The following is a 23,154-nucleotide window of genomic DNA, read 5'->3' as shown; positions in this document are numbered from 1 at the left end:
AAAGAATGTTCCTCTGCAAGGTGAGCCATGAACGCTTTTCTTTTCTCAATGAACCTTGTACATGCCTTGCACAGTACATGTGCTTTGATCGCCGCCAGGTCAAGCTTGTTATAGCACAAGCAACAGGCCACCTGCGTGCTCCTGCTAGCACTGAATAAGCTCATGCCTTCTGGTGTCCGTGCACAGCACCGGTTGGGGGAAGAGAGATAAATATATGTGACATTTTGAAGAAATCATTGTATGACCTAAATAGTACCATTCAGAAAACATCGCACTAATGCAAAATTATTTGAAAACGAACAGATTGGGTATAAATTTGTTACTTGTAAAAGTTAGCTGTTTTCACATTTATTTTCTCAGTCTTGTTCACGCTCTCCCTCCCCTCCTGATCTGACCCTAACTAACTAACCGCACCAGCATAAATTCTCAAGAGACGGTGGCATCACAGCTCAAGGATGCTTGCGTTTCAGATGCTCCTGCATCGCGGTGGTGCTGCCGTGAAAAGAAAGCTCCACTTTGCATTCAACTTTTTTTTTCATTTTCAGTGAAGTGCTCCCATATTTTAGAAAGTTTTTGTCTCAATTTTTTTTTTTCAGTCTCCTTCCCCCTCCTCTATCCGACTCACCATTGCAACCACGTTTATTTTCCTCTACATTCTTCTTCTCCTCGTACGTTCTTTCTTCGTTGGTAGGACTGTGTGCAGTCTTGACAAACAATAACAAACGATACTGCCCCCAGACGTTCATGTAGTGCATTGCAGTTACAAAAACCAATATGGTTCTTTGTGACTGGAGACTCTATTGAAGGTTCTGTTTATGACGCTTCGACAATAAAAACTCAGTGTCGACGATTTTTTGTAGTTGACGTCATCGATTGCGTCGACTAATCATTGCAGCTCTAAATATGAATAACAAAATACTCGGAATAACACAAATCAACAAATCTGCTTAATTACACCAGTAAAGGATGGACATGGCAGCACAACCTCACAGAATGAATACATACGAGTTGCACATGTATAGACCACAATGCTTATCTAAAGTCTTTTTGCTGTTGTTATGCCATGTAGTGATGCAGTAATCAAAATGACAGAAAGATATTGTAGTTTTCAAACATGGAGCCTAGTAGATAAGACTTTTGTGAGTCCTTTTATGTATGTCATGTTAATGTCAGCATAACAACATTAATGACATTGAATATTTAGAATAAAGTAATTACTGGGGTTTTTTTTTTTTGGTTTTTTTTAGTATATAACCTGTGAGAAGGGTATGTGGAATCATACGTTGATTTAAAATGGGATGAAAGCTCAGTATGTTTTCACTTCTAAGAGTGAAAAAAAGTTAGAATCTTTTTGCTTAAAGTCGTAAAATATTTTAAGATGCATAAGAATTATGATGCTAATACATATTGACTTCACTGCATTTTATGGTTTAACAAGTATTTTAATAAGTATATTAGCCTATGTTTACAATGTCCACTAGATGTCTCTCTCTTCACTTTATTCTTAAAAGTGGCAGCTCAAAATCTTTTTCTGTTTTAGCATCAAAACTCCTGTACATTTAGCAGTTGGCTTGTGTGTATTTAATAGTAAAATGGAGCAAAGTTGATAACAGTTGCGAAATAGAGTATGCTTACTTATTTATGAAGAAATGGCTAGTGGATTTTACTAAGCCACTTGTGCCTATTACCCCCCAATTTCTTTCAAAATATTTTTTTCACTTTAAATGTGACTCGAAAGATCCAAGTCTAGTGATAGTAAGTTCCAATTTTTGATTTTAGTGGAAGATTAATATTTTATGGCATAGGTTAATTTAAGGAATTGGGATATTAATCAGGGTAAATGTTTCCTTGTAATTGTGAAAGTACATTTAAATTCATTTTCAGGAATTGATTTTAATTTATATTGTTTGAGGGTTGTATTCTCCATGTGCATAAGAAAGCATTAGAAGGATTCTTCAATGTCAGTATTTGTAGGAAACTAAAATTAGTGAGAATTTATTATGGTAAAAACCTAAAAGTCCCTTTAAGTTTAGTTAATGATGTAGTTTACATTAGACTGAACAAATTAATAGCCTTAATCCACAGGAATATCAGAAAAATCTTAATAGAATTTTTGACTATGGTGATTAAAAGCTGAAGGAATACTGTTTTAAATTGTGACTGTACATATGGCACATTCTCATGAACTGCACATATTTTGACTTTAAATAAGTAAACATGCATTCTTATTGAAGTTAATTGTTGAATAGATATTTGAATTTCTGCCCAGATTCCCTTATATCATTCTGTTCACTGGCTGCACGTCTAGTGTTGGATTGTTGGGATACATATGAGCTTCCTTCAGTTCACAAGTTTTGAATACACCCAGAGAAAATGACATAATTTTGTGCATAGGTTATTTACTTATGTAGAACATGCTCTTCCTCCATTATGTGTCACCTGGGCTCAAGCCATGGACAGCTCAGCTTTGCTGTTGATAATTTGGGAAGATTTTAGATAGATAGATAGATAGATAGATAGATAGATAGATAGAACTGTATTTGTCCCAAGGGGGCAATTTAGCTTTTTACAGTATTTCTTTAAATAAATAAATACATTTTGATTAATTATATATGTGGAGAATATTGAGCATTGAGACTAGATATCTAATATGTAGCTCTAGAGTGCTTTAGAAAAAGTAAAAGATTACAATTACAAAAGCAAAATTAAAAAAAAAAACAAGCAGTTAAAAGTGAAACCTCAGTAATATGCTGATCTTTCCCCAAGGAGTCCCTTAAAGGGTATATCTTTAAACAAGTCAAAGAAATAATATGAAGACACATAGCTCTGTTAAAATCCTTTTTAATATCATCATTTGTGACTGTGGCAGAATTTAAATTACAGATGTATATGCTTACTAGTACACATCCAAGGTAACCTTTAAGAATTTTCATATTACTTACTGTATATAGGCATACTATTTATTGAAGCTTTAAATAATAATCATGAAATAGTTGTGGAACAGTTCTTTATGGATCAAGAACCTAGACTATAAGGAAAGAAGACCTTAAAAACTGTTGGTAGGACAAAAAAAAAGAGAATTGAGACAATTTTTACGGAGATGTGAAAGGAAAGACATACTTCTGGAGAAAACCCCAATGTGCCAACTCTAGACAAATAGTGATCAAGGATTTGAACCTGTGTTTGTAAGAACTTGTTCATTTTTGTAAGATTGTGCTGTAGGTTTTGTATTTTTTATTTAGTTGATAATTGTATTCGCACAACACAATAATTGTATAGTGTATATGTGTTTCATTTTTATGTTATTATTTTTAATATTCTAACCTTTACCGAATTTTCTATGTACATAACAATTAATCGAAAGGAGCAAGTCGAAATGGTTCGGCATCTGATTAGGACACCCCTGGATGCCTCCCTAGGGATGTGTTTTGGGCATGGTCAACCAGAATGAGACAACATGGCGGACCCAGGACACGCTGGAGAGATTGTATTTCTCGTCTGGCCCATAGAAACACCTCGGTATTACCTCGGAAGTTCGTAAAAATAGGTTTCGATGGCTGAGTAGCTGCACACAAGCCTAAGATCATTGTGCGCAATGGCAAGTGTAGGCTGAAGTTATGTAAACCTGCTGGTGGGTTGCCATTGTTTAGTGTGCTAGTGGCTCGTGGGCTGTGGGGTACATGATATTTATCCCTTCATTGATTGACAATGGTCTATACCTGCTGTTACATGCACACTTGTCTCAACCATGAGGATGCAGTGGGAAAGCCAACCTGTTAAAGCATTCACAATCTTTCAGAATAAGGGAAGACATCCAACTTTTACTTCCATGTTTTTTTTTTTGTTTTTTTATTTACTGAGAATGAAAAGCCCATTCCATGCCTCCCATGTTGGTCATGAATACATGTAGAAAGGAAAAACTGGGTTGTGACACCTTAAAGGTTGAGAAGCCCTGTGTACACTCCCATTGGACACTAGAGTAGCGCAAATGTGTTCTCTGGAGTGATGACTCCTGCTTTACCATCTGGCAGTCAGATGAATGAATCTGGGTTTTGCAGATGCCTGGAGAAAGCTCTTTTCCTTCCAGTCTGCATAGTGCCTGTTGGTGGAGTTGGAAATAATGGCCTTTTCAGAGTTTGGGCTAGTGAAAGGCACTATTAACATTAGAAGCGCCATGGCTGACACTAATTGCTGTTTTGTTCGTTGATCTTTAAATATTTTATCAGTGTGTATGTCACACTCTTGTCCTTCCTTGAGTTTTCCAGAATTGCTGAATTTGAGGTGCCCATGTTGTTTCAGCTCTAAAATTTTGTTCATAAAATGAGATTAATAAAATGTTTTTTTTTTTGTTTTTTTTTTAAACATTGGAGACCCCCTGTTACCGATATAAGCAATGCCATTGAATGTTGGTATCCAGGTGTGAATCGCTGTCTCATTCCTCTGGCTTACCCTTGACTGCATTTGCTTATCATTTTTACCTTGCCAGATCCTCTCCTACCACTGTTCTCGACATCACAGAATGCTTCTCTAGTGATGTAAAAGTATAATTTAACATCTGAATAGACTGAAGGAGAAAAATTGGAAAGATTGTATGACCCTGACTTGATACAGTGCGATTGCACATTTCTGAGTGAGTCCAAAGGTGCTAACTGCCTTTTTTTTAAAAATTTTTTTAATGCTCTGATATGAAATGCATCCTGCCACTACCCAATGTTGCCGTGAGCACCTTCAAAATCATAAAACTAGTCCTCCTTCTGTTTGTGTACTGTTTTACTTCGATCACTATTCTCAAACTGTCAGTCTTACTTATTAAGTGAGTGGCCATTATTGTCAGGATAGCAGCCTCAAAAAGGAACCTAAATCCTTACAAGGCAAACATGCTGGGGTGAGGGATAAGATTGTGCTTTCACGCCAGACAGGCTTTGCAGTTTAAACTTAACCATCTAGACATCAATAGTAGACTGAAAACGAGACAGGGGTGCTGATTGATGCTTCTCTTTCCGATACTGAGGAAACTGGCTCACAAATTCCTGTGCATACTAGCCATGAGTTTGCCATCAGAGAGTTTGCTTAGTGCAGCAAAGTTTGACATGGTGTTCTTGACAAAATAAAGAAAAATCTGTTTAAAAAAAAAAAAATTAGGAGCAAATATCATTGATTAAGGTGCCAAATGCTGAAATGTGTAAAATATTGATCTTTCAATCTCTTAACTTTTTAACGTCCATGTATGTGTGTCTAATTCTTTTCCATCTCCTGTGCAATGCATCCTTCCATTGTGCTTTTATATCTGCTTTGATGGTTTTGATTAACTTTCAAACTACAGGTATGTACAGTCATTAAGAACTGTGTATTTTACTCAGGCTCCGAGTCTGTGTCACTGACCATTAGAATGTTAGTGTCAGAGGGCCATCCAATGTAATTTGGTTTTCTTTTAGTCTTGTTTAAAGTGAGCCAGCGTTTGATGCAGGGCTCAGGAAACTGCTCGAGTGATGGGTCTACTGTACTGACTGTAACTAAATTCTCCAAGGTTGAGACATTGAGTTTTGCACTTTTGATTTGATTCTGTTCTGTACTGAAAAGCCAGGAGAACAAGCATGATCGCAACATAATGTAAGATATTGTGGGAATTTGTGCAATAAACCTTTTGTTAGTAAGACTTCCGACAAACTGTTGTAAGACTTGTCTGAGAATTGGCCTTTTTTCAGCATTTTCAGCAACCTCCATCCCGTTGGTACAGCCTTGTCATAACCTGCATTCTTCAACATGACTTCTTAATACCAGTCTCATTTTCTCCAAAAGTGGTGAAATCATCTGGCTATGAATCATGATAGAAGACTGAGAAGCTGCGAATGATCTCATACCCATGTGAGCTTCCTTGCTGTGTATTACACCAAATATTTTTATACTGGCTTCCAGTTCGTTGACTGTAATCTTCACTGCTTTCTCAACAATAAATTAAAGGTTATCTCTGAAATTGGTGAGACTTATGCTTTTGATGCCTATATTGGTACTACTCACTAACTTTCCCTGCGTTTTAGTTTTAATTATGTCTGAGATCTGTGTGTTATCCTGGGGCAACTCATTTTTTAAGCTTAGTAAGTAATTGTAGCCCATTGTGCTGCAGAAACACAAACAAATTTTATTGTGAGAACACAACTGTCAATAGGTGTTACAGTTTGAAGCAAAATCAAAGAAGACAGGGGGTGCGCATTCCTACAGCTCTGCTCAAGCTGTTGCAATATGTGTCCCTTCCAGTGGATAGGACAAAATGGCACAATAGAGAAAAAAATGACAGAAGACTTCCTGGATTATCTATATTACTAAACGACAGTGTTCATTCTGACGACGAAACTGAGCATCTTCATTTCCCATTAGAATATTTAAACACTATTAACCCGGCCGGATTACCACAACACAATCTTAACCTTAAAGTGGGGACAATAGTCATGCTATTAAGAAACCTTAATACTAAACATGGTTTATGCAACGGTACACGGTTAGTCGTGAACACCATGACAGAACATGTTATTGAGAGAAAAGTGCTGACGGGATCCCATACTACCAATACTACTTTGATTCCCAGAATTGACCTTACAAGTTCTGACCTGGAATTACCCTTTAAACTTAAACGACGGCAATTTTCCATTCAGGCTGCATTTGCCATGACCATCAACAAATCCCAAGGACAAACCATGGACAGAGTGGGCATTTACCTATCTGAGCCTGGATTTGCTCATGGACAACTTTATGTTGCCTTTTCAAGAGTTCGACGTTCATGTGACATTAAAGTAAAGGGTGTAACTACTCCATACCAGAGACAACTAATTCAAGGACAGCAAACCATCTTTACTCAAAATGTTGTTTATAAAGAGATATTTGATTAACTATTTTGTATTTACCATTTTCTGATTGTTTGCTTTCCAATTTACTTCATTTAAACCTTTCCACTCCGATATTGTTTTTACTTATAAGTGCAACAACTCAAAGACATTTTGGACTTACATGATGTAACAATTACAATTCCATTTTTGTTTTAATAAATTGGTTAATGTTAGTACAAATATCTATATTTAATTCAATGAAAACTTTACCAGGACGCTCCCACCCTCCATCACTTTTCATTCCAGATGCAGGACGCACCGAAGCGCATGCGCACAGCCCCTCAGCGCCCCAGAGTCAAACCCGGCGGCTTCCCGGAGTCAGTAGGTAGCCCCCGAAACAACACAACCTGTAAACTAAACTTGCTGTAATCCACTGTGCCAGCAGTCGGTGTCAGCAGAGGCAAAGGAATCACAGCTCCACAAAACGAAACCGCTTTAGTACAGATACGTTTATTTAATTAAATGAAATTTCCCCGGACGCACCCACCCTCCATGATATTTCATCCCTCCAAATATCGGAGAGAACAGAAAGTCATTGCCATTCTTGGATTTGCGATTCTTTTGAGAATCGCGGGCTTACTGGTTTTAAAGAGATTTAGCTCAGTTTTAGCTGTCCTGTCACAGTATTCATTTTGTAAACAGAAGGGTCATTTCAACCACAAAGGCTCAGCTGTGGGAAATGAGTGTCCCCTAAATTGGATTGGATGGAGTGGCACATTAAATATTGAATTAAATATGAAATGGATATGGAAAACTATATACAGTCTTTAAGAATACATTTTGAATAATTTTAGCTGTACAGTGTTCATTTTGCAGGCAGCATACAGGAGCACACATTTCTACAGCAAAGACTCAGCTGTGGAAATAAATGTCTCCTCTGGTGGAAGGGATTCAGGGGCACAGTAGATGTGATTGTGCAATAGAAAACTGCCCGATAGGTTTATTAAAGACACTGTGCAGCATTTAACTACACAGTGTTTACAGTTTGGTCAGTTTTAAACTGCTATGATCAACTGTGCATGTAATATACAGGAAAAATAGTTTCATAGGATAATGATGCCTGATGTGAAAGTGAGATCCTCCCCAATTTAAAGGGGTGGTCATGACAAGGAAGGCTTTTTGTCTTTTGTCTTTAAAATGATTTTGTGTTTTTAGGTGTCAAGTATTCTTATTTTCAATGTTTTTTTTGATGGTGAACTCCCGTCGAAGAATTTTTTGGTCACAGAACATATAGCGCGCACGCCAAGATGAGTAAAGTAACAACTAACAAAGTGGCATTTATCGATACCATTTTAACAAGGTTTACTGTCTAATGTCAGTCATAAAGTACCTCAGTAAAATGACAATAACGTAATACACCTGTAACCTTAAAATACAGACTTCATGACATCGCTGTGTGTGAGGAAACAGCGGGAAGGCAGCTGCACATGCATGTTTATTGGAGCATAAATCAACAGAGAAATGGTATGCAAAGATGCGTGAACATGAGAAGATCTGAAAATTACACCTTAGTGTACCTGTGTCAAATCAGAAGAGACAACTGAATACCTGAGGGCACAGATATCTTCATAACAGGAGACCTACATGATGGGCAGATTAATTTGAAATGTTTTGAATGCTTTCCTTTTGTTTTGATTACCTGTTGAATCATACTCAGCCCTTCGTTCATTATTCTGTTATAGAGTAACCAGCCTCTTGTTGAAATTCATTTGGAATACGTGGCCAGCTGCATCAGCATTGCCATGTACAGTGATCCCTCGCTATATCGCGCTTCGCCTTTCGCAGCTTCACTCTATCGCGGATTTTATATGTAAGCATATTTAAATATATATCGCGGATTTTTTACTGGTTCGCGGATTTCTGCGGACAATAGGTCTTTTAATTTCTGGTACATGCTTCCTCAGTTGGTTTGCCCAGTTGATTTCATACAAGGGACGCTATTGGCAGATGGCTGAGAAGCTACTCATCTTACTTTTCTTTCTCTCTCTCTTGCGCTGACTATCTGTGATCCTGATGCAGGGGGGCTGTTCGCACACCTAGACGATACGGACGCTCGTCTAAAAATGCTGAAAGATTATCTTCACGTTGCTACCTTCTGTGTGCAGCTTTTAAGTATGCTGCACGGTGCTTCACATACTTAAAAGCTCAAAGGGCATGTATTGATTTTTGACTTTGTTTCTGTCTCTCTCTGCTCCTGATGGAGGGGGTGTGAGCTGCCGCCTTCAACAGCTTTGTACCGGCGGTGCTTCGCATACTTAAGAGCCAAACAGCCCTATTGATTTGTTTGCTTTACTCTCTGTTTCCTTTGAAGAGGAAGATATGTTTGCATTCTTTTAATTGTGAGACAGAACTGTCATCTCTGTCTTGTCATGGAGCACAGTTTAAACTTTTGAAAAAGAGACAAATGTTTGTTTGCAGTGTTTGAATAACGTTCCTGTCTCTCTACAACCTCCTGTGTTTCTGCGCAAATCTGTGACCCAAGCATGACAATATAAAAATAACCATATAAACATATGGTTTCTACTTCGCGGATTTTCTTATTTCGCGGGTGGCTCTGGAACGCAACCCCCGCGATGGAGGAGGGATTACTGTACTTAGAAATATTTTCTCATGTGCATCATCAAATCTGACTGCATTTTCTCTGTGAGTCCTTTGTGCCCAGCGCAAACACCTGTATTGTATAAACCAGCCTTATTTGCCCATGGATATCCAAGGGGGCAGCCATTGCCGACACATATGTTATCGGCACATCAACTCAATAATTTAAAAAAATGTCGTTTTGCATCTTGCTTCAATGTAATTAGTTTAAAGTTTCAATTATTTAATTTGCCACTGGTGAACTAAGTACAAATGATAAGTGCCAAAGCCTATTTTTGGTCGCATTTGCAATCATTTTAGTCGCAGTCTGGGGTCCTGCAATGAGTGGTGAGAAGTAGTAGAGATGTCAAAGAAGCAAGTATCATGTAAGGCTTATGTTGTTTTGAGTAATTTTAAGATTCTAGTTGTTTAGTATATCCAATATTGAAAAAAGTTAATAAGATAAATGTTGGTTATCTGCAAATAAATGTTTTATTTGAAAGTGCAATATTTAGATTTCTTGTGTAACATGTAGATTTTATTTCTATTATAGTTAGTGATCACTTATTTGATAATTATTCTGTGGTTTGTCAATTTATGAGCTAAATATTGGATATCAGTAAATAACATTATGTTGATTACAAATTGTGCAAGCCACAAGTCACAGCTTTGGTGGTACTTGTTCTTTGTTTGATTGTTTTATGTTCTATGCTATGCCATGAAAAAAATATTATAAATAAATCATACTTACATTAGAATATAAAGTAGTTATATTTTGATGGCGTCTCATATGGTAATACTCCATCATATTTTAAATCTATTACACTAGCTGTATGTGGTCTTTGAGACAAAAAATAACCTGTGAGACGCCCTAGCAGTTTTACTACATTCATGAACTTGGAGAGGCGTCAGCTAACTCTTAAGAATTGCCTAGTGCAGAGGATGTGGACCCACCTTGTGCTTGCTGCCCCACTGGCTTTCGTAAGAAGACACTGGCAATACCATATCTTAAGCCATATTGCTGGCATATGAGTCCTATTAATCTTTGTCTTGAAAAAATACCTCCAGAATAGACAATGTTTTTAGTGAAAACTTCAAGCCTTGCCCTCCATTGCTGAGGTGTTTCACTTGCATGTTGTTGAGCCTTGGCAATTGCTTCTTTTCGATGTTGTCTCTCTTCATCTATGTCATTAGCACAACATCATTGTTGCGTGGCTGCATTTTCTGAACACAGGTCTTTTGTAGTAAGTGCCGAAAAAATTTAAAAGTGCATGCATAATCTAGTGGCTGTGGTTGAGCATGAGCAGAGCGGACTGCTCCATACACCCGCACACACACACACACACAGATCTTTTGTTTATATATGTCTAATAGTGTATATTGAATTGAAGTTTTGACTTTTAAAAATTATTGCAATTTGATTTGCAATATATCTGTCAGAAATATCGCAGTTAGATATTTTCCCCAAATCATTCAGCCCGAGTGTGTTTCCCTTAACTTTCTTTGTAATGTATTCTCCAGACCAATGTAAGATATTGTGTTGAATCACTCCTCCACATCTCTTTGTGAAATCCACGTCCCCATTCATGATGTGTGAGGTGTGCACACAGAAAAGCACTTGTATAGGATGTTTGCAATTAAATTGAATTTAATACATGGATTTAAACTGTTTTGGCCTATGTTTGTTGAGGATTGAATGGTATGGTTCCGTAGGCTCACAGCCAAGGTCACTTTGGTATATCTGGGGCATTGATAGTCATGAACTGGGGACAGACAAGTGAGACTTTAGTTCATTAAAAACATAAAGAATAAAAAGTGGCAAAAATTGTGCTTAACAGCGCAGTCAAATCAATGAGTAAATAGTACATAAATATAGTGCATCCGGAAAGTATTCACAGCGCATCACTTTTTCCACATTTTGTTATGTTACAGCCTTATTCCAAAATGGATTAAATTCATTTTTTTCCTCAGAATTCTACACACAACACCTCATAATGACAATGTGAAAAAAGTTTACATGACATTTTTGAATGGGTTTTGTTTCACAATCCTCTCCAGGGTTTGGTTATCCCTATTGCTTGTACACTTTTTTTCTACCACATCTTGTCCTTCCCTTCGCCTCTCTATTAATGTGCTTGGACACAGAGCTCTGTGAACAGCCAGTCTCTTTAGCAATGACCTTTTGTGTCTTGCCCTCCTTGTGCAAGGTGTCAATGGTCGTCTTTTGGACAACTGTCAAGTCAGCAGTCTTCCCCCTGATTGTGTAGCCTACAGAACTAAACTGAGAGACCATTTAAAGGCTTTAGCAGGTGTTTTGAGTTAATTAGCTGATTAGAGTGTGGCACCAGGTGTCTTCAATATTGAACCTTTTCACAATATTCTAATTTTCCGAGATACTGAATTTGGGACTTTCATTAGTTGTCAGTTATAATCATCAAAATTAAAAGAAATAAACATTTGAAATACATCAGTCTGTGTGTAATGAATGAATCTAATATACAAGTTTCACTTTTTGAATGGAATTACTGAAATAAATCAACTTTATCATGATATTCTAATCTTATGACCGGCACCTGTATTACATTAAACAGGCGTCGGAGATTGAAAGCTAAGTGTCAGCCTTTAATAAATCCAGTTTGATGTTGTGATACTGTATTACTGAAGGCAGCACTTTCTCCATCCTTCTAGCTAGGACTTTGGAGAGTATCTTAACATCATTATTCAGAAGTGAAATTGGTCTGTATTAAGTCCTTATTTTGTTTAGGAAAGACGGTGATTAATGCTTGGCGAAAAGTTTGAGGTAGAATTTGATTGTCTCTAGCTTCTGTAAATGTTGCTAATAAGAGGGGAGCTAGCTGAGTGGAGAATTTCTTATAAAATTCGATAGGGTAGACATCAGGGCCTTCTGCTTTCCCTCTCTGAAGTGACTTTATAGCATGTAGTAATTCTGATAGCGCCAGAGGATTACCCAGTTCCTCTGCAATAAAAGTATCTATTTGTGGTATCTGTAGTGTATCCAGAAATGCATTAGATTGTGTGTTGACTTCTTTGAACTCAGTAGAATATAAGGATTTATAGTATTCTGTAAATGTGTGCATTATATTTTTATGGTCAATGATTTTATCTCCGTTCGTGTTGGTGATTCCTGGGATTGTATTGCGAACTTCCAGCTTGTGGATTTGTTGAGCTAAGAGCTTATTAGCTTTCTCTCCACGTTCATAGTAATGATGTCTTGATTTAAAAACGAGCTTTCAGTTTCTTTGGTTGTTAAGAGGTTGAGCGCTGAATGCAGAGCCTGTCTTTTCCTATGAAGAGCCTCGCATGGACACCTGGCATGTTCTTGATCTATTCTAGTAATTTCGCTGGTTAGCTCTGATACCTTCTTGGTTTCTAATTTATTTCTGTGGGAAAAATATGAAATAATCTGTCCTCTTAAGAAGGCCTTTAGAGTTTCCCAGAGTATTCCTGCAGAGACCTCTGAGGATGTATTTGTCTCTAGGAAGAAACTGATTTGTTTTGATATAAATTCTGTACAGTTCTCATCTGCTAATAGAAGGCATTATTATTTTAGCCCCAAGATCAGGGGGGCATGGTCAGAAATAACAATAGCGTTGTACTTGCAAGATTTAATCATTGGCAAGAAATTATTATCTATAAAGAAATAATCAATTCTTGAGTAGCAATAGCTAAGTTTCCATCCAGTTTTTTGCGACGTTTTGTTATCGACAAACAGAATATACGTAAAAAAAATGTGCGAAATTTGCTGTCTCCAGCCTGTTTCCATCCAACTGGCTTTTTATCGATAAAATGGTGTGCGTGATGACGTCATCCCCCCCAAAACGAACTGTCGCATAAGTTTTGTTGTATCGCGAAAAAAATCTGCCCTTGAGCCGTTTCCATACATAATTTTGTGTATGTCGCAAATTATCTACCTTTTGTTTTCCACGTTACACCCCCTCCACTAAACAAAGAAACAAAGAAATGGAGAGATTATTCAGACAGTTTTTTGAAATTTGCCAGCTTACTGTTATTTCAGTTTCACAAATAATTGGAATTGTACATAATATCCGAAGACGACAGCAGAATGAAGCAGTTGCTTGTCTGATAACCCTAGAGCTCGAAGAAAGTACCCCAGTGCGACGAAACCCACGGGTATGGGAGAGACGACGGAATAAGACCTTCTGGGAGGAGGTGGTGGAGAGACACTTCACAGAAAATCTCTGGCTGCAACATTTTATAATGACACGGCCGACGTTTGAGATGTTGTGTGGATTCATCAGTCCTGATGTTGCGCCCATCACAGGTTGCCACCGACCACCGGTTCCAACCCAAAAGCGGATTGCCATCGCCCTTTACAAGCTGGCAACCTGCGTAGAGTATAGAGTAGTTGGAGAAACTTTCGGGGTTAGTAAAACTACCGTCCATCGATGTGTATATGCTGTGTGCACTGCTATTAAAGAAAAATGAATGCGGCGTTATATCAGACTTCCGACTGTAGCGGAGGCCAATGAAATTGCATACCGCAATTCCTTGGTGCATCTTGTGCCACAGATTTACGGTGCGCTGGATGGCACGCATGTGCCTATTCTTCCCCCGACGGAAGGCTACCGCGATTACAATAATCGCAAAGGGTGGCCTTCTATTGTTCTCCAGGCCCTTGTTGATGACAGGTGCATGATACGAGACATTTGCGTTGGCACTCCTGGAAGTGCCCATGATGCAGCTGTGTTTGCAGCATCGGATCTGTACAGGTGAGCCTACCTTTCAACATCCCTTCTCAGTGCGATAACAACTGAATTAGTACTGTAACCTGCTTCCCTTAAGGTTTTTAATTAAAACTGAAATTTGAATTAATACAAAATAACGACGTTTAATAAAAAAAAAACTCTCTTCATCAGACCATGCGAACCGCTCCGCCATTCTCGTTTTGATTGCACGTGATGAAAATGTGACACATTTATTTGCGTTAAAGCCCTTTTTTCCGACAAAAAGTGTTTCCAGTGTAGTTTTTGCGACATCTGAAGTATCGATATGGAATTTATGCGCTAAAGTTAAACGGAAAAATATTATGTCGACATGTACAACATTTTATCGATAATTAGCATTTCCATCAGCTATATCGGTAAAAAAATTTGAAACGCTAAATATTTTTTCGCAAAAACTCCTTGGATGGAAACCTGGCAAATGATGCACTGGTGAGTAGAAGGAATATGTTCTTGAGTTTGGGTTTAGAAACCTCCAAGGGTCTGATAAGTTGTGGTCAGTTAAAAAGTGTATAATTGTCTTTGCCGTGTTAGATGTCATCCCCCCTGTGATAGGAGACCTATCTAAGAGTGGATTTAAAACACAATTAAAGTCCCCAGCCATTATAATTTTATGAGTGTTCACATTGGGAATAGATGCAAATACATTTTGCATGAATTCCCTATCATCGACATTGGGTGCATAAACATTTATCAAAATCACTTTACAGTTCAATAAATTTCCCATGACAATCACATATATCCCTTCAGGATCAAATACTACATCTGATGCTACAAATTAGACTGTTCTATGTATAAGAATTCCCACACCTCTAGTTTTCTTTGTAAAGCTTGAGTGGAACATTTGGCCAGTCCAGTCTTTTTGCAGCCGGAACTGATCCTTGCTTAGTAAGTGGGTCTCCTGTAAAAATACTATTTTAGCGTTTAGACCTGTTAGGTGAGAGAATACTTTCTTTCTCTTTAATTCGTGATTCAGGTCTTTAACATTCCAGCTCACAAAGTCTGTATGTAGATTAGAATATTAGATTACGTATGTAGATTAGAAACATTTTTGTCTGAAAGCAGTCATTTTTTTCTTTATTTAGTCCATTAGAAAGTTTTCTTTCTTTTGTGTATTGTCGGTAAATTTTTCATTATGCCTTCTCATTAACAGTTTCTTTGTCATTCCCTTTACTAGTTAAATTTTATTCCAAAATAAATATTGTTGTCTTCTTTGTTTTAGCTTGAAGGGCCGTGCATTCTTCAGGTACAGAAAGTAAGAAATGTGTCAGCTCCTAAAGACAATGAAGAATCCCAAGCTGCTCCACGAATGTTGAGATTGCAAATGACAGATGGGCATACAAACTGTTTGGGAATAGAATACAAGTACCTGTCAAAAATAAGGTGAGAAAGAGAAAAAACAGCCTTTAAATACATTATGTGTTTATTTATGTTGTGTAAATGATTGATTATTAGTCTTAACTTTTCAGTTAAGTCTGTTTTTTTTTTTGGTTTTTTTTAGCCATCGATTACCAGAGGATTATATAGTGAGCATGATTTGCAAAAATGTGTAACATTGAACATATTTCTCAGTATTCTTTCTTTAAAGTTTACTTTATAATTCATTTATTAGATATATGGTGCTTTTAAATATAGGCTTTTTGAAAATTATACGGACTGGTCTTGTATTGTATTAACATTAATACACCATTTTTTTAATGTGAATATGCTCTCCGCATAACCCAAAAACCCAATCTATATACTTAGTATGGTACCAGTATGTTCTGTTTTTCACAATATTTAGAGCAAGACACATGGATTAAGCATCTGTATTTATTCATTATTTTACAGTGCATCCGGAAAGTATTCACAGCGCATCACTTTTTCCACATTTTGTTATGTTACAGCCTTATTCCAAAATGGATTAAATTCATTTTTTTCCTCCGAATTCTACACACAACACCCCATAATGACAACGTGAAAAAAGTTTACTTGAGGTTTTTGCAAATTTATTAAAAATAAAAAAACTGAGAAATCACATGTACATAAGTATTCACAGCCTTTGCTCAATACTTTGTTGATGCACCTTTGGCAGCAATTACAGCCTCAAGTCTTTTTGAATATGATGCCACAAGCTTGGCACACCTATTCTTGGCCAGTTTCGCCCATTCCTCTTTGCAGCACCTCTCAAGCTCCATCCGGTTGGATGGGATGCATCGGTGCACAGCCATTTTAAGATCTCTCCAGAGATGTTCAATCAGATTCAAGTCTGGACTCTGGCTGGGCCACTCAAGGACATTCACAGAGTTGTCCTGAAGCCACTCCTTTGATATCTTGGCTGTGTGCTTAGGGTCGTTGTCCTGCTGAAAGATGAACCATCGCCAGTCTGAGGTCAAGAGCGCTCTGGAGCAGGTTTTCATCCAGGATGTCTCTGTACATTGCTGCAGTCATCTTTCCCTTTATCCTGACTAGTCTCCCAGTTCCTGCCGCTGAAAAACATCCCCACAGCATGATGCTGCCACCACCATGCTTCACTGTAGGGATGGTATTGGCCTGGTGATGAGCGGTGCCTGGTTTCCTCCAAACGTGACGCCTGGCATTCACACCAGAGAGTTCAATCTTTGTCTCATCAGACCAGAGAATTTTCTTTCTCATGGTCTGAGAGTCCTTCAGGTGCCTTTTGGCAAACTCCACGCGGGCTGCTATGTACCTTTTACTAAGGAGTGGCTTCCGTCTGGCCACTCTACCATAAAGGCCTGATTGGTGGATTGCTGCAGAGATGGTTGTCTTTCTGGAAGGTTCTCCTTTCTCCACAGAGGACCTCTGGAGCTCTGACATAGTGACTATCGGGTTCTTGGTCACCTCCCTGACTAAGGCCCTTCTCCCCCGATCGCTCAGTTTAGGTGGCCGGCCAGCTCTAGGAAGAGTCCTGGTGGTTTCAAACTTCTTCCACTTACGGATGATGGAGGCCACTGTGCTCATTGGGACCTTCAAAGCAGCAGAAATGTTTCTGTAACCTTCCCAAGATTTCTGCCTCGAGACAATCCTGTCTTGGAGGTCTACAGACAATTCCTTTGACTTCATGCTTGGTTTGTGCTCTGACATAAACTGTCAACTGTGGGACCTTATATAAGACAGGTGTGTGCCTTTTCAAATCATGTCCAATCAACTGAATTTATCACAGGTGGACTCCAACTAAGCTGCAGAAACATCTCAAGGATAATTGGGGAAACAGGATGCACCTGAGCTCAATTTTGTGCTTCATGGCAAAGGCTGTGAATACTTATGTACATGTGCTTTCTCAATTTTTTTATTTTTAATAAATTTGCAAAAACCTCAAGCAAACTTTTTTTCACGTTGTCATTATGGGGTGTTGTGTGTAGAATTCTGAGGAAAAAAATGAATTTTATCCATTTTGGAATAAGGCTGTAACAACAAAATGTGGAAAAAGTGTGAATACTTTCCAAATGCACTGTATGCATTTAAAACTGCTACTTTACCTTAGTCTTGTCATGTAATGTATATGTTACGGCCAAAACCCGAAGTTCAGCCAGTTCCCGAATTGACCGGCCATTTCGCATTTTGGCTGCGAGGTGTGGCCAAAGTCCGAAGTACTAGAAATGACCAGCATATATGCTACTTTGGCCAGCCATTTCGCGAAGTGGCGAGAACTCCCTGGTCAAAATCCGATGTGCTGATGTAAGACTGTCCGCTCAAGGTGCGAAGATGCTTAAAAATTTTCAGATGCAGATTCAGAAGTAAGTTTTCCATTCTGCACGAGAAACTGCTCAAGGCGGGTTTTGTTCAGCAAAGCGGTCGCCACTTGAGACGGCCTTCCCCTCACCCAAACACTAACCTTAAGGTCAATAAAATAGGTCCCTGATGTTAAGTCACTATTTTATTGCTAAAATGATAACAGAAATGTGAAATCTACTTATATACCTGATCTTAATTATTGTGAAACAACCAAGTGGCGTCCGCTTTCTGAACATGAGCCGCCAAGGCTACACTCAACGCAACTGCACTACTAAGTGCGCAACAAATCGCTGCTCATGCCTTTTTCCTTCCGACTTTGGCCGATTGCCCCATGCCATTTCGCAAACTGGCTGGCCAAATCCCGAATTCGAGGAAAAGATCGAACATTGGCCGGTCAATTTACAGCGACATTGGCCATTTCCCGATTTGGCCGGACATTTCCCGCTTTAGCCAATTTTGGGTTTTGGCCGTAACATATATAAAGGACAGGACATACTTTCATTTGTTGTAGGCTTACTGAAAATCTCGAACTTATAAATTAGCTTGCAAGCAGTACATAAAATAGTACTAATGCATGGATAACGATGTCATAAGCTACCTGAAAGGAAATGTTGTTGCCCAACCCTTAATTTTACTAATTTACCTTCTAGTACTTTTTCCTTTATTTCATTAGTGTTATGCACCTTTTTTCATTTTGGTTGTCTGAAAGAATTTTTTTTTTTTTAAAGCTTAAACACTGCTCCTGGCACTAAAGTAAAACTTCTTGGAACAGTTTTGATAAAAAATGGCTTCCTGTTGCTTGATGACAGCAGTATTTCCGTCCTTGGTGGAGAGGTTGATCATATGATAGAAAAATGGGAACTGCAAAGGGTAAGCATAATTTCATTAAAAACTTCTGTCAACATAGTTTTTGTTTTTCTTAAATGATACTATTCATTTAAGTTAAAGCGATCATGAAAATATTCACTAATAAGTATTTTAAGGTATGAGATACAATAAGTGTTTTTGAAGAAAGGTAAAACATTAAAAATAAAATTAACACTATTACATGAAAATATATATTTTTACATTTTTCAAATAAAAGTGAATTTACATCATTGAATGATAAAATGAAAAGTTTTTTTGAGTATTAAATCTATAAAACTTTGCAGACTATATGAGTTCAATCTAGCAAATCTTCAATGTGTTTATTTGAAATACAAACTGATTTTCTTGTATAAACTATTTTAAATATTCAACTTTCAAGCAAGTTTCAGCTTTGAAACAATGCTTGGTGGTATGTAGAATTAGAATGTTAACATAATCAAAATTAATGCAGAAAAATGTAAAGGACAGATCTCATTTAAACAAAATGCTAATAAAGTTTCTGATGCTAATTTACAAATATACTGTCATTTTTGCCTCCACAACAGAGTTTGGCGAAGCACAATAGAAGTAATGTAGGTGCAGAAGGTGGACCACCTCCTTTTATTCCCTTTGGTCAGGTATTGTTTATCCTATACCTAAATCTCCAAAACTTTCATTGTTACATTTTTTTTTTTTCTTTTTAACTGTTAACTGAAATTCCCGTGAGAAGCAACATTCTATATAGGAAGAGCTTATTAACATACTTTGTACTTCTTTTTTTAAAATAAAGGAGGAATAAATACTTTTTTCCCCTTTTTTTCAAGAAGTTGTCAGGAAAACCATTTATTTCACATTCTTTATTTTACCTACAAATGATTTTTCTTTGAAAATTTCTTCCTTGATGTTTCCTTACCTCTCTTTCATTAAGTTGGTTTAGATCCCTAATTTCGATGTTTTTTGCAGTTAAGTTCACCATTTATATAGTGTTAGTGTGCAGATCTTACATGCCACATTGCCAATTGCAAAGACTGCTGTCACAACAAAGAACATGGCAGCGTCTACATCTTACACATGTGATTGTGACACACAGAATACATTCCACTTCAGAGTGAAGGGTTTCTTCCTCACTTTAATGTTATAGTCTCTTTATTTGACAAGAGAAAAATAGTTTGGATTTTGTCTCCCTGCTGTGAAGTTAACCAATGTCAATTTATAAATGTTTATGGATTGCTAGGAATACAATATTAGATTTCTTTTTTATAATTATTTATTATCAGTACAATTCACTTATTAAATATATTATCTAGCAATTCCATTCAAACTCAAATAAAACAAAGGGCTCGTTTTAAAGGATCCATCCATCCATTTTCCAACCTGCTGAATCCGAACCCAGGGTCACGGGGGTCTGCTGGAGCCAATTCCCAGCCAACATTGGGCACAAGGCAGGAACCAATCCTGGGCAGGGTGCCAACCCACTGCAGGACACACACACACACACACCAAGCACACACTAGGGCCAATTTAGAATCGCCAATCCACCTAACCTGCATGTCTATGGACTGTGGGAGGAAACCGGAGAGCCCGGAGGAAACCCACGCAGACACGGGGAGAACATCATATTAAGAGGAAGTTGATTTAGGATCTCAGTGGATGATTGCTTTAAAGAGAAACAGTGATGATAAAGTCGTTGGATTTTGTGCACTGAAGTTTTTGTTTGTTTTGCTTTAATTTATTATTCAACTGTAAAGCTTTTTTGACAAAACAGCTTTAATCTGTACAAAATACCATTGCTTGTTTTTAATTAAAGCCTATGAGTAATCAAACATATCTATCTTTAGAAGAGTTCTATTGATTTATCATTATTAAAAGTGAATTTTAAATTGCATTCATTTTTTCGGTAAATTAACTAAGACTGCTCATGATGATGTAGATGAATGTCCTGATGTGCACACTTTTTGCAGTGTTTTATAACATCATTTAGAAGCAGTATTATTAGTCAGTGTTGTTTCCTGAAAGATCATTGATGTCTCTTTACTGCATACTTACCAAGTTTAGCTCATATTACTTCCTGTATCAGTTACTTAATTAGACATACTGTATAACATGTGGCCATAATATAGAAACAAAAAATAAAAAGATTTAACTTAGAAATAACTAAAATCACAATTCCAAGTTTCAAAATTCACAGTTCCAAGTTGTTTTAAAGGTAAGTTACATTTGGTTGATTGCCAATTATCAGTTTGTGTCAGCAAGAGGTCTGACAGTTATCATTCTGATATTCAGATTTTCAAAGTAACATGAGGCAACTAACAGAGTTCCAAAACAGCCAAACAGTGAGTGATTTAATTGTGGGTATATGTGTTCATAGAAACTGCAAAATTATTTAATGTGTCAAGGGGAGAATCTCTGAAATAATGACAGCATATGTCAAACATAGACAAATGGCATTGCCAAAGAGAAGCAGTGGTAGTAAATCAGAGCTAATCGGGTAGATTTTCAGTTCATAGCATAGTTGAATGCCATAAAAGCATGGTGTCAGAATCAAAACATCACCTCATTTTTTGACAGGGCTGCCTTTAGACACTACTTGCATTCATTTCAGTTCCCAAAGACACATATCCTGGGGGTAATGATTATAATACCAGGACACCTGAGCAATGGAGAAAATTAATATGGTCTGGTAAATCATCTTTCACCTGATGTTCTAAATCTGCATTAATTTACATTTCAAGAAAGATAAAGGATGACTTCGATCCACAATGTCCCTTCCAACTTTTAGGCATAGTGCGGAATCTGTAATGTTATGAACAGCTGTCTTACGGAGGCCATTATTTCCAGTGATTTCTCTGCATGGTCTTAATACAGCCAAGAAACATGAGTTTGTTTTCAAGGTCAGGTGCGCACTCTATGGTGAAAACACATTTTTCTATGATGTTCCCCTATTTCGAGGTGATAAAAACTCTAATGTCAAAGTAAAAGCCATATTAGTAGTCTCCCTTTGAGTTTAATGAATTTTATAGATTATAGAGAATGTAAAAAATATATAAAATAATGTTACATCTTTCCCTTAATTGATGAACTTACGTAATCTGTTCTGCAAATGCTTTGTGTGTTTCTTTGTCTTTAAATTTTAGATTGTTACATGGTCCTCTAAATAACTGTTGTGATTGTTAGGGACAGGTATATTTATCTTTAACTCATGTGTAACACATTGAATGCATCTATCTGCAAATTTTAAAGGCAACAGATTATAGTGGTCTCTTATTTTTCAATTATTCATTTTTGTCTAGATGCTTCAAATTTTCAAAATAATTTACATTTTTAAATCATCTAAAATAAACATGAACATTTCAGAATGGCTGGACTGAAGACTAAACAGGATTCATCTTCAGGAAAAGGTTGTCATTATTCTGCAAAGGAAGCCAAAGAGTCTAGTCCAGGTTAGGAAGCAGCAAAATAAAAGCATTGCTAAAACATTTCAAAAAAAGGTTTAAAGCCACTTCAGAAGAATGCAGGATTTGGAAGCTTTATTTACCTTTTGACCAGCCAATGGAAAAAAAGCTTACTGGAAAAAGTTAACAATTTGCGATGCCGATACATTGGGTGGAACTATTCTGGATGGACAATAGGGGAATAACTGTTATTTTGATTTGTCTCATATGTTACCATTCCTTGAAATCTTTTTCTCATGCAAGAGGTAGCTGTGAATGAGAATTCACTAGTGCATTGAGCGAATGGATAAGTGTGTGCAGTCTGGGCAAGGATGGGTAAATGTCCACAAGTACAAAGACCAGACACAGTATTCAAACCCATGAACCTGTAGTATTAACTGTTGTACTACTCTTTTTAGCTTCATCCAGTGCTACCTCTGCTAAATAGGATGACACATTTTTTTAAATCACTTACAGAAATCTGTTTGTATGTAAGCATTAGGTTCATGATACTCCAGTATAAACACAACTTCATCTAAGTTCAGAACTATGCGGAATTGTGTTAACTATAATAATAATAATAGTAATAATAATAATACCTTATATAGTGCCTTTCTCATACTCACAGTGCTTACTACATATATAGCCTTTCTCAATAGAGGTGTAAGAGAGAGAAAAATCACTGACCAAAGTGTCTGTCACACCTCAAGCCATGTTTACTTCAGTGGCACTAATGCCAGTTGTTTCTGATAATCTTAAAACCTTCAAAGTTCTCAGTAGAAGTTTCCAGTAAAAGCAGTCAGAAATAAAATGCCCCCCTTCTGCTGTTTAGTGGCCTAAGTCATCTTCATTTGAAGTACAATGTTAGATTCTTTATGTAATGTCTGTTTGCAGTATTTGTTTTATACACTTTAAAGCACT

General features: G+C 37.3%; 1 protein-coding gene across 1 annotated transcript in view; it reads left to right on the top strand.

Annotated features, from left to right (window-relative positions):
- The window catches only part of tdrd3 (tudor domain containing 3), a 100,502-nt gene that overhangs the window by 47,221 nt on the left and 30,127 nt on the right, over positions 1 to 23,154 (top strand). Inside the window, exons 4-6 of the mRNA XM_028799630.2 lie at positions 15,444 to 15,604; positions 18,685 to 18,826; positions 19,369 to 19,440. Coding sequence (XP_028655463.1) covers positions 15,444 to 15,604; positions 18,685 to 18,826; positions 19,369 to 19,440 — 375 coding nt within the window. The remainder of the gene's footprint in view (positions 1 to 15,443; positions 15,605 to 18,684; positions 18,827 to 19,368; positions 19,441 to 23,154) is intronic.

This window comes from Erpetoichthys calabaricus, chromosome 4, assembly GCF_900747795.2.
Source record: "Erpetoichthys calabaricus chromosome 4, fErpCal1.3, whole genome shotgun sequence".
Taxonomy (NCBI): domain Eukaryota; kingdom Metazoa; phylum Chordata; class Cladistia; order Polypteriformes; family Polypteridae; genus Erpetoichthys; species Erpetoichthys calabaricus.
Note: the sequence above shows the minus strand (reverse complement) of the source record. Positions and strands in the feature narration are given on the sequence as shown.